At 43.4% G+C, this 12,486-nt stretch overlaps 1 protein-coding gene across 2 annotated transcripts in view; it reads left to right on the top strand.

Annotated features, from left to right (window-relative positions):
- The first annotated feature begins 1,571 nt into the window (after positions 1-1,571).
- GNAI1 (G protein subunit alpha i1) overlaps positions 1,572-12,486 on the top strand; it is a 90,119-nt gene continuing 79,204 nt past the window's right edge. Inside the window, exons 1-2 of one of the 2 annotated variants that reach the window (XM_019940519.3) lie at positions 1,572-1,671; positions 2,045-2,213. In XM_019940519.3, coding sequence (XP_019796078.1) covers positions 2,096-2,213 — 118 coding nt within the window. In that variant the 5' untranslated portion in view covers positions 1,572-1,671; positions 2,045-2,095. Of the gene's footprint in view, positions 1,672-1,735; positions 1,951-2,044; positions 2,214-12,486 lie in introns of those variants that run through there. The other variant, XM_019940518.3, reaches the window with a different exon arrangement.

The raw sequence follows: 12,486 nt of genomic DNA on the forward strand, positions 1-12,486 counted from the left end.
CCCAGTTTTTACGAATTTTTTTTAGAAAATAAGACTTCCAGATGGTTGCTCTTTGGTTTCCATCAGAGCAATTTCCTAATTTTTGAACACATCAAAGATGATTTTCTTTGCTACCAACCCCATCTTATAATCAGTTAACATTTCCTGTGATGTCTATAAGGGAAAAGTGTAGTCGTACAAGTGACCGGGAGAGACCAGACCTTAAACCTATGCTCATTCATACCGTGCTGGGTGAAATGCCTCTAAGGGCCACAGAAGCTATTTCCCCCAGACCAGGTAGAGCTGGATGGATGGAGGATGGTCTGGATCAACTCCATCTCATTTCATGGGTGAGGAAGCCAAGGCCTGCAATAAGGAATGACATGCCCAGTGGCTTATGATTTACTAACATGGTCATAAATATTGGTTCAGAACTTGGCCTGGAAGCTTCCATGTCGCCCCAGAGGAGGTCAGTTAAGGTGTGGAGATTTGTTTGTGTGGGTGTGTTGTTTGGTCTTATTTAAAAATATGCTCCTTTTTAAAGCTTATCCATTCGAAAATATAATTACCCTGGTACTGTAGAGAAAATAAAACGTTTCTATTGTTTCAGTCCTTTAAGGGTTGATTTTGTTTAATGCAAGTAAGAAATATCCGAGAGCAATCTAGCAGTAGACTTTGATGCCCCTGCGTTTCTGAATTCTCAGTCAATGAAAACATGTAAGCCAGGAATATGTCTGAATCTGTGGCAGGAGGGAATAGGTAGCAGCTGTGAAATCTGCGTCGTATGGAGAGGTTGGGCTAAGTGACGATTATGGTCTCTTCTAATGTTAAATGGCGTTCTTTCAAATAACTTTATCAACATGTATCTGTTATTTAAGAAAAACATTATCGTACTTTTCACATTGCTTTAAAAATTCTATTTCATTTAAAATATAAATATCTCTCCTATATCACTAAATATTATTCTATAACTTTTAATGCTGTAGAGTATCCCATCATTTTGGCAATCCTTGGACATTTTGTGGATAATTTTGAAAGTGGGATGAATGGACACAGTATGGAAAAGACTTTCTGAATAAAATTTATGGCACATAAAATTGCATGGATAGGAGAAAAAAATATGCTCTTTGATTCTTTATCTTACATTTTCTCAGGTTTGAGGAAATCCTTCAAAATGTTCTTTGCTTGTGGAAAGGGACGTGAGAGTGGATGGAAGGAGGGAGGAGAGAAGGAAAAAAGAAAAAAGCGGAAGAAAGTTGACCTCCTATCGTCCCCAGACTTTTCTGTTCCCCACTTTACCCTCTCTGCTTTCTCCACGGTTCCATTCCCGGCCCCAGCTCCCTCTATTTCCCTCACCCCTGAAGGCCAGCTGACACGCGTTTACATTTGGAAAAACCGTCGCGCGCCTGCCCGAGCTGGGCATGCTCAAACGCCCAGGACTGGCTTTTTTCGGTTTCCAACTTTGGCAGCTCTCCCACCCGCACCCCTAAGGGGCAGGTCCGAACACATCCCTGGGTGTGAGTAAACGGGAAGAAATTATCACACTCCCGCGGAGGAATTAAGGTAGGGGACCTCGCCGCGACGTTCGGCCTTCCGGGGGCGCTCCCCAAGGGCGCGCGCGGTCGCCGGCCCTCTGGGGCTGTGGAGCGCCGGCGTCCGCGGCAGCGTGGGCGCGCGCACCCGTCCGAGGGGGTAATGTCCGAGGGCTCGTGTTCGGGCGCGCGCTCTGGGAGTGGTCGCGGGGCGGCGGGAGGGGCGAGCAGGGGCGGGGCCGCGGCGGCGCGCGGACGCCGAGCAGCGCCGGGCTTCTAGAGGTTGCGGCGCGGCCACCAGCAGGAGGCCACCGGTGGCTGTACCCAGAGCCTGGAAACGCAAGACTTCGGGGCCGCGGAGAGAAGCGAGGCGCGGAGCCCGGCCGTAGGCAAGAGCTGCGCGGTGCTGCTAGCTCCTTCGCAGACAGCGCTTCCCTAGGTCCGTTTCGGAAGTGGGTGGGGGTGGTGTGGCCGGCGTCGGGAGGAATTCGAACGCCGGCATCCAGGAAGAAAGAATTCACCTGTGTTTCAAGGCAGCGCGCCGGACTTGAAGGGAGCGGCGGCCAGCTCTCGCTCCTGGCACAATGGGCTGTACGCTGAGCGCCGAGGACAAGGCGGCGGTGGAGCGGAGTAAGATGATCGACCGGAACCTCCGCGAGGATGGCGAGAAGGCGGCGCGCGAGGTCAAGCTGCTGCTGCTCGGTAAGGGCGGCCGGGCCGGGTTGGCGGACGGGGGCCCCCAGCCGGCCTGGGGCCAGGGAGTCTGGCGGGTGTGCTGGGCGCGGGCTCCTCGGCACTGGGAAGCCCGGAGGGGACGTGCCAAAGCGGCGGAGGGCTCGTCTTGTAGCGCCCGAGGATGCTTTCGGAGCGTGAGCTTGTTCGGCGCGGCGCAGAGCCGAGGCGGGTGCCCCTCTCCCCGGTCCCCTTCTTCTCTGTTCCCTTGGCTGGGGGAAACTCGCCCGCGGGGAGCAGGGGCTTCACTCGCGTGCCTCGGTGTGGATCCCGCCAGGAGCCGAGGAGCGGATCGCGAGGAGCCCCTTTTCTCTGAAGTTAGCTCAGCTTTGTGAAGATGAAAGGGCACTGGCTACAAGGAAGTAAAAGCACATCCTACCCTCCACCCCTCCCCCGCGCGAAAACCCTTTCTACAAGGTGTCGTATCGCGGTTGTGGTTTCCTCATGTCACGAGTGCCACGTTTTGTGAAATCAGTGCACCTTTTGTGGGGTCTCCGTAGGGTTGAATTGTGTTTTTCTGTTGAACTTCCTGTGGCGACTCAGTAAGTGTTAGGGGAGCACTGATTATATTTATCTTGCGTAAGGAAGTAGGCTATGCTGGACGCTGGATTTTTATTACGGTGGGGACATGGAAACCATCAAAGTTAGGTCACACTGGCTTCAAAAATGATACTCGAGCGGTGAAAACCGTTGTGAAAGGTTTGAGTGGGTCACATTGGACAACAGGATTCTCTTTTCTGCTGCCACGGCTTCAGATGAATGAGATTTGCCAGGTACACGCAAGGCTCTGATTTGTTCTTAGTATTGTACTCCTGGTGAAACGCTCTGTGGAGGTCTTTTGCAGTTGTTTGAAGGGAGGGAACGTAAAAAGAGTAAGCCAGGATTTTGATTAAGGGATACATTAGGAAAATACCCGCAGCTTAAGATTTGTTGATGTGTGAGTTAGGGTTTTCTTTTGTTTGCATCCCCGTACCCCCCAAACACACCCTGTAGGCAGTGAAGTAGGTGAAAGATTTCTCAGAATCTTTATTTGCACTGGCAGCGACTGCTTTTATTTTTGTAACAGTTACAATAAAACAAATACTATCGCACAAACCTGTTTTCGGTAAGCTTCTGTTTCATTGGTTTAATGACTGCAGGAAAAATGGTGGGTTTTTTCTCCATTACTAGTAGGCTTAGAAGCAGCAAACTTGGCATGACTAAAAGTAATAATGATCTGAGTCATTCTGCAAGTAACTGTGAAATAACTTTGCATTTTAAAGACCTGGTGGTTTTCTGCACCCCCGCGCCCCAACGTAAATCTTTCTCAGTTAATACTGTTTACTTAGGTTTTTACATTAATGAGAAATATTGTCTTTTGAGGAAGTCAGTGTATTTTAGCGTATTGAGCACAGAAGAGACACACCTTTGTATGGAAACGTGTAGGTCCTCCTCTTCCGAATTCAATGTGCTTGCGACAAAAATGGAAAAAAGGGTTGAAAAGTTCTTTTCCTGCAGTTTCTGCACTCCTGCTGTTATATTATTTCAGTGTGTTGTGTGACTCTGAGTTTGAGTCAGCCATCCACCATGTTTAAAGCATTGGAAAATGAGTCCTCTGGTGTTGTTTTATGCTTTACATAGATGTCTGTTAGAGAGAGATGGCCTAGGATCAAGGTCCGACAAGTTGGCTTTTGCTTATATTCAGAAGAGATCAGTGTTTCTCAACTTCAGCACTGTTGATGTTTTGGGTGGATTAATTCTTTGTTGTGCGGGCTGTCTTGTGCATTGTAGGATGTTAAGCAGAATCTTTGGCACCCACCTTTTAGATGCCAGGAGCAGCCCCCATCCACTCGTGACCCAGAAAAGTCTCCAGATATCCCCCAAACGTCCCCTGGGGGCAAAATTTAATCTTGACTGAGAATCACTGTTCTAGACTAACAATTAAATATACTTCAATGTGTAACACAGAACCCAAAGTTGCATCTCTACCACGAACTATAGTGAGAGCCGTGAGAAAGGTGTAGCAGAGTTGCGATTTTCTGAAGTTAGGGAATTTTTTTCTCCATACCAATAACATTAGAAAGCTTTCACAGTGATTTACAAATCTTCAGGTAACTGAATTTCTTCAGCTCTCTTTTCTAGCTTTAGTCTCTTGCTGTTCCCTACACCTTTTCTCTGTAGAAATTCCCGTCACCGCATCCCTGTCTTGTTGGCCCAGCAGTCATCCTCTTTGTCTGTCTTACTCCCATTCTGCTCTACCCTTTTGCCCAGAGTTCCAGCATTCTAGTTCCTATAAACAGAATGTTGGCTTATTCTTGGAATGTTTGAAAACATTTTTCTTTTTCCTAGTTTGACTTTAGCAGTGGAGGGTTGACCTTTGGTTCCTTTTTGGAGGTTTAAAGTTATACGTGTAAGGAGCTCAGTGAAATCAGTCCATGTAAAACACGGCAACTGAATCAGTTGAAATGTGAAATGTAAAATGGTCTCTAGGTAACCTATAACCAATGTCAATTCTGTTTATATCAGATTTTCCTCCTCTTCACTTATTTTTTTTTCCTAATCAAATGATTTTTTTTTCATTTAAGGTATACAGCACATTTAAGATGGTATAGTAAATAGTTCATTGTATTTCATTTTTCTTAAGGCATGTGTTGTCATTTTAGACATTGGGTTGAGAGATTCGGGTATAAGACACATGCAAAGATTTGGGCACTGGATGTCTATTTTATACATATATGTGTATATATACTATATATGTAGATATATGTGTATGTATATATTGTGTGTGTGTGTGTGTGTGTGTGAGTTTTTAACTCAGAGAGATTTCACTATCCTTATTAGGAGCAGTGAATTAGGCCTTAAAAAAAAAAAGAGGACTTAGTCTAATCCTTGACCTAAAGGAAATCAGGTCAGGGTTTGAGTGGTTCTAAAGATTTAGCTTTCAGGCTTTAGTATTAGAATAATAATCCTAAATAATGAAACTTATTTTAATAATTAAAGTTTTCTTTCCATTGTATATGGCTGATTGTCTCAAGAGAAAACATTTATTGTTATATCTTTGAGGATGTTACAACTTATCCTTTTAAGGGTATAGCATTAGGCCTAGGTTGTTGTTTCAGTGAGACTACATTGTACATATGGGTACTTATTAAATATCTTACGGTAATTTTCAAAGATACATGAGGGTAGGGTACATACAAGTAAAATTTTTATGAATTAATTGTTCTTAAATTATTTCACTCTGGAGTTTCTTTTTCTAGTTTTTGAAATTTATTTATTTAATTAATTTATTTATTTATGGTTGCATTGGGTCTTCGTTGCTATGCGTGGGCTTTCTCTAGTTGCGGCAGACGGGGGCTACTCTTTGTCGTGGTGCACAGGCTTCTCACTGCAGTGGCTTCTCGTTGCAGAGCTCGGGCTCTAGGTGTGCGGGCTTCAGTAGTTGTGGCAAGCAGGCTCAGTAGTTGTGGCATGCGGGCTCAGTAGTTATGGCTCACGGGCTCTAGACCACAGGCTCAGTAGTTGTGGTACAGGGGCTTAGGTGCTCTGCGGCATGTGGGATTTTCCCGGACCGGGGCTCGAACCCATGTCCCCTGCATTGGCAGGCGGATTCTTAACCACTGCGCCACCAGGGAAGTCTCTTCACTTTGAAGTTTTGCACTTGTATTCTCCTTTACTCCTCCCATTATCCTTCTCTCCACCCATTATCCTTCCCTCCACTGAACTCATCCCCACAAACAAATACAAATCCATACCCTTTATCTCTTTAACTTCTTAAAATGAGGTGAGGGACTGGATCTCTTCTGCTTGGTGAATATTTTTACATTGCTACCACCCACCAGCTATTTGAGAAACTAAACCGTTCATGTTTTTGGCTTTCTTTAAACTTGCCCTGTGACTTCCCTAGTTGAGAAATTCTGGCATTGCAGAACTTTTGATTTTGCATCGCTTTAGCCGTTTCCTTAGAGTTGGCTCAGGATCTTAGATGTCAGAAAGCCCCTTTCCTTGAGTGAGTGAATGGATATGGTATTTCTACAGCGGTTATGTGCTTCTCTCTCCCTCACCTACTTTGTATTAGCAATTAGTTTACTAGAAGCCACAGGTGGTGTTAACATATGTTTTGAAAGTGCTGGTTTTTCTGTATCTTTTGTTTTTCCTTCTCACTTTTATAGTTCAAGTTCTCCTCTGCCTCTGGCAGCCTAGTTCCAGTAGACTTTCCTGCTTCTGGTCTTTGCCTCTAGCCTGCAGTAGGTATCATGCTAATGTCTTGCTCGGAAAACCATTCTTGACTTCTCCATTGACTGCAGAATAAAAACTTTCTCCTAGACCTGGCTTCCCTCTAGCCTCATACTCTTTTCCTCAGGGCACCGTCCTTCTCCAAACAGGAATAGTTGGCATATGGCGGAGCACATTTGCACTCTGGTTTCTAGTGTGAGTTAGCTTTATGCCCCGCCTGCTTCCCGCACTAGCGTGAGACTTCAGGGGCAGGATCTTTGTAGGTCATCGTAACAACCCTTTCCTTTTGTCATGAGCATATTTAGTTCTTAGTTATGTTAGCATCTTGTGTAGGATTAGGATTTACCTAAAATATAAACCTTATACTTTGCCATTTTCAGTATTGATGGGAATGTAAACAAAAAGGGAACAGTAAAAGTAAATGACAACCAAAGTAAGCGTGCGGTATCTAAAAGTAAGTTGTTTGGTTTAAGATTTTTTTTCATATTTATAAGAACTTTTCTCAGTCGTTATATTTATTTGACGGGTTAGATAAATTCAAGAAAATGACAATGGATATTCATTGGAGGAGGGTCTTCTATGTTGTTATAGTGTTATAGTGTAGTGTCAGTCCTTAATTTCTTTTGGTAAGGATAGATCTCAGTTTTTTTACTCTTTATTTTTGGCCTCTTAGCTATAAAGAGCATGAATCTTGTTAACTTATCAATGATAGGAAATACAATACCTACATTATAGGATTTAGTCGAAGATGTTATTCAAACCTGAAAAAGATCGCTGTAATTTTTAAGACAAAAATTGAGTATCCAACCACGATCTTAATTTGTATTTTCTTATGCATTTCTCTCTGCCTTGGAAAATTCAAGATACCACAGATTCACATGGGAGGACCTGATGTATCTGTCACATTTCTAGGACGCATAAATTTCTTGGTCACATGTTCTGGCACGCAGTTACCCAATGTCTGACTTCCCGGAGTGTGACATTGGTGAAGCTCAGATCCCGGATGGCATTTGAGTTGAATGAGCTAAGGTCAACTGCACCTAATCTTGTAGCGCTTAGGCTGCTTTCTGTCGTAATTTGTTAAATACTAATTAAAAACTTTAACAGAAATAGGGTTAAAAATCTTAACAGAAATGGGGCAAAAATAATTTAAAAACGAAATGTTCGTTACCATAACTTAGTGGCTTAAAACGATGCACAATTTATTAACTTACGTTTCTGTAGGTCAGAAGGTTACACCAAGCTAAAATCAAGGTGTCAGCCGGGCCGCTTTTCTTTTGCAGGTTGTAGAAGAGAATCCGTATATTTGCTTTTTCCAACCTCTGTCTAGAGAAGCGGTCCCCAACCTCTTTGGAACCAGGGACCGGTTTTGTGGAAGACAGTTTTTGCACGGGCGTTGCGGGGCGGCAGGGAGGTGATTCGGGCGGTAACGTGAGCAGTGGGGAGCGGCAGGTTGCCTGCCGTTCACCTCTTGCTGTGGCCGGGTTCCTGACAGGCCTCAGACTGCTCTCGGTCTGCGGCCTGGGGGCTGGGGACCCCTGATCTGGAAGCTACCTGCTTTCATTGTCTCCTGGCCTCTTCATCTTCAAAGCTAGCAATGGCTAGTGGCGTCTTTCTCATGTAGCATTACTCTCCTGTCTCCCTCCTTCACTTCTAAGGGCCTTTGTCATTAAGTTGGGCACACCCAGATAATCCAGGATAACAGACTCATCTCAGGATCCTTATCTTAATCACATCCGCAAAGTTCCTTTGCTGTGTAGGATAACATGCTCACAGGTTCCAGGGACTGGGGGCATGGGCATCTTTGGGGGCTATTGTTCTGTCTACTTTAGTCTGCCCTCATGGAAAATGCACTTATCCTGTCCCAACATCTCCCAAAGTCTCATCCCCTTACAGCATCAACTCAACATCCAAAATCTCATCCAGATCTCAGAATCTAACTCTGGTATGGGTGAGATTCTCCTTATAATCCATACTGGGACCAAATTTCTTTCTCTCTGTGAACCTGTGAAGCTAGAAAACACATTACCTGCTCCTAGAATACAGTAGGAGGGCACAGTGATAGAGCAGGCACAGGATACCAGTTATAGTCACTCTCGTTCAGAAAGGGAGAAAGTGGAAAGAAAAAGGAGTGAGTATTCAGTCCTGTGCACTTTCCAAACTACTTTAGGTTTCAAGGCCTACAGATAGTCTTGGTGACGCTGCTTGAGTTTCTGGCCTCTGGACTCTGCCCTTCAAGTCATCCTTCCTTTTCAATCAAAGGTAGCACATGTTTGTAGCAGAGTAATGTTATCAGCCTGTTTCTTGCCTGTATGATGGTGATCTGACAGCATTCTTTCATTTTGTACCCTTTTTTTTTTGTTTTATTTTTTATACAGCAGGTTCTTATTAGTTATCTATTTTATACATATTAGTGTATATATGTCTATCCCAATCTCCCAATTCATCACACCACCACCACCGCATTAGGTACTCTTTTAATTTATCTTTTCCTCTCCCATTTTACTATAACCGGTAAGAAAAAATCAGGCCACAACTTCAACAATTTGCTTGGAAATCTCCTTGTCTAAATATTCAGATTTATAGTTTACAAGTTCTGCTTTCCACATAACTGCAGGACATAATTCACTTACGCTTTGCCACAAAATAACAAGGATCCTCTTTCCTCTAGTTTCTAATAATATGTTCCTCCTTTCCATCCCAAGTCCTCACCAGCAGCACATGTAAAGTCCACATATCTACCAACAGTCTGTTCATGACCGTATTTAGTTTTCTCTGCCATGTTCCTCACTTTCTTTTGAGCTCTCACCAGGGGAGCCGTTAACATCTGTGTTTTTAACAGCGTGTCAAGGCAATCTAGGCTTTTTCTATCATGGTCCTCAAAATTCTTTCAGCTTCTACCCATTGCTTAATTCTAAAGCCATTTCCACATTTTTAGTGTTTGTTGTGGCAACACCCTACTTCCAGATACCCTGATACCTCATGTATAAATTTAGGGAATGCATAACGATGGTAATTTTATATTCTTTGGTCCCTTATAATTTATGTGACTGTTATGGTAATAGCAAAACCACCAGTTTCTGGTGTTTCTTATTGAACTCATGGTATTTCACTTGAGGATTAGTGTGAACCAATAAGACTTTCCTTTGTTTGCCTCCTCTTCAGTGAAGTTTTTCCTGACCATCCAGTCTAAATTAGTCTTCTTTGCTCTCCCTTCCAAATTAGACCGTTTTGAAATCATCTTGTGCGTTTACTTTTTGATTGTCTGTTGCATCTCTCCATGGGGATTGGCTCATCAGAGCACGAATCCTGTCCAGCTTGTTTATCACCTAATGAGGTGGCACATACTAGTCTTTTCATAAATGGTAATTAAATGAGTGACTAATTAAATGATTAATTTTGAGTAATAGTCTTTTTTTTATTTTTGTTTTTTTAATTTATTTAATTTTTTATTTTTGGCTGTGTTGGGTCTTCGCTGCTGTGCACAGGCTTTCTCTAGTTGCAGCGAGTGGGGGCTGCTCTTCATTGCAGTGCACGGGCTTCTCATGGCGGTGGCTTCTCTTGTTGCAGAGCACAGGCTCCAGGCACACGGGCCTCAGTAGTTGTGGCACGCAGGCTCAGTAGTTGTGGCTCGCAGGCTCTAGAGCACAGGCTCAGTAGTTGTGACGCACGGGCTTAGTTGCTCCGCGGCATGTGGGATCTTCCCGGACCAGGGCTCTAACCCGTGTCCCCTGCCTTGGCAGGCAGACTGTTAACCACTGTGCCACCAGGGAAGCCCCTTGAGTAATAGTCTTTTAAAGGGAAAAAGTTGCTACATTTTCCTTGGGCTTTGGGTAATTTTAGTAAATTTAGGCCCATTGTATTCCCATTTATATGTTTCTTAGCTTGCTACTTAGAGTAACTAAAGCCTACTACATTATTCCTAACAGAGTTCTGAAAAATAAAATTAATTTGGAGGAACAAATTCTTGCTGCATGATCAGAAAAATATTTTGACTCTTGGTAAATTAAGTGGTGGAGTGAAACGTGATTTTTGTATATTCTGAACACATTGTTTTTAACAGGATTGTTACATTGCTACTCCACATGTTATTTGAATGCTTTGTTGTTCTGAATGCTTTCTTAATAACAAGGCATTAAATATATTCTCACAACCACCATATCTGTCCTACAGGATGATGCGATTATGTGTAACTCTGGCTTTCTGGAGTCAGCAGGGCACTCAGAAGCTCACCATGGTCTGTTTATGTCTTGCCTGTCCTTTTTTTTTAAATAAATTTATTTTTTTGTATTTTTGGCTATGTTGGGTCTTTGTTGCTGCGCACGGGCTTTTCGAGTTGCAGCAAGCCGGGGCTACTGTTCGTTGCGGTATGTGGGCTTCTCATCATGGTGGCTTCTCTTGTTGCGGAGCATGGGCTCTAGGCGTGCGGGCTTCAGTAGTTGTAGCACGTGGGCTTCAGTAGTTGCAGTGTGCAGGCTAAGTAGTTCTGGTGCGCAGGCTCAGTAGTTGTGGCGCATGGGCCTAGTTGCTCCGCGGCATGTGGGATCTTCCCGGACCAGGGCTCGAACCCGTGTCCCCTGCATTGGCAGGCGGATTCTTAACCACTGCCCCACCAGGGAGGTCTTTGCCTGTCCTTGTGTGGTGAGAATTGTCATTGGTGGCATTTGTAAAGTGTCTTTCATGTTTTTGGTATCCAGTTATGTCTTAAGTTTACTAAATCCTTAGGAGAATTTACAGACTACTTAGGGAAAGAAAATGTGTGCATAAAGATAACTCCTTATAAGGGAAAATGGGGAAGAAGTGGTATAAACAGATACCCGGGGACATGAGCTGTAATATCGGAGTGTGCATTGTTGATCTTGTGGGATGAGGGTGTAGGTAGCATGCCTCTCAGAAATTAAGCAGTTAAGGATCTGTCCATTGCCATCATGTACTTCTCTCTCTCTCTTTTTTTTTTTTTTGGCCGTGCCTCGCGGCATGCGGGATCTTAGCTCCCCGACCAGTGATCCAACCCGCACCTCCTGCAGTGGGAGCGCGGAGTCTTAACCACTGGACCGCCAGGAAAACCCCTTCGTGTATTTCTGAGCAGACTTTTGAATCCTGATTGGTTGTAAGCTCTGTATTATACAGAAACCTGAAATCTAGAGGAGACTTTGCCATCTATAGTTTAGTTTTCTTACTTTTTCCACGTATAAGGAACTTGGGCTGTAAAATGTTTTCCTTAAGACCTTGGGCAAGTTATCCAGTTCTTTAAGCGTCAGTTTTCTATAAATTCCAGATAATAAATGTACCTACCCTATAGGACTGGGGACAAGGTAAGCTAATGTATCTACAGTACTTAGAGCAGTTGTACCTGACACAAGTTTTTATTAAATATAAGCTGTTAATATAAATACTTTAGAGACTCTTTGCGATCAGCCCTCCCTCCCTGCCTCCTTGTGGATAGATCCATTTATGGTCATAGACATGAAATCCTTTAGTTGGCTCTTCTTAGCAGAGGGTGTGCACATAGCAAAGATTTCAAAAAGTATAAAATCAATTGTAATTACTAGTTTCTGACCCCACCACAGCTTCCTTCTGGGGCTTGGATTTCTGTTAACAGACTCCCCACTGGGAATAGACCAGGTAAATATCTGTGCTAGGTTAAGAATTCTATAGAGCATGAATTTTGAGTAATTAGAAAACTTTACAAATGATTTAAAAGTAATTTCTCTCCATTTTATTACCCATTTTTAGAATAAATGTAGTAATTTCCTGCAAACTTTCCTTTTATCTTTCTTGAAAATAAAACACAGCTGTTGATATAAGTTACGAAACATTGAGTTGACTCAAATGAATGTGCCATTTATCAGGGGAGCTTATGATTATTTCCTACAAATTTTAAAACTCTTCTGAAACTCCTTGTACTGATAACTCAAAGAGATTACTAATAAAACTCCAGAATTACAATGAATTTACTTTTAAAAGAGAAGCAACATCTCTTGAAAAGTGGTCGTAACCTTGAAATAGAAACAAGCATTGAATCTGT

Source organism: Tursiops truncatus, chromosome 9 (assembly GCF_011762595.2).
Source record: "Tursiops truncatus isolate mTurTru1 chromosome 9, mTurTru1.mat.Y, whole genome shotgun sequence".
Lineage (NCBI taxonomy): Eukaryota > Metazoa > Chordata > Mammalia > Artiodactyla > Delphinidae > Tursiops > Tursiops truncatus.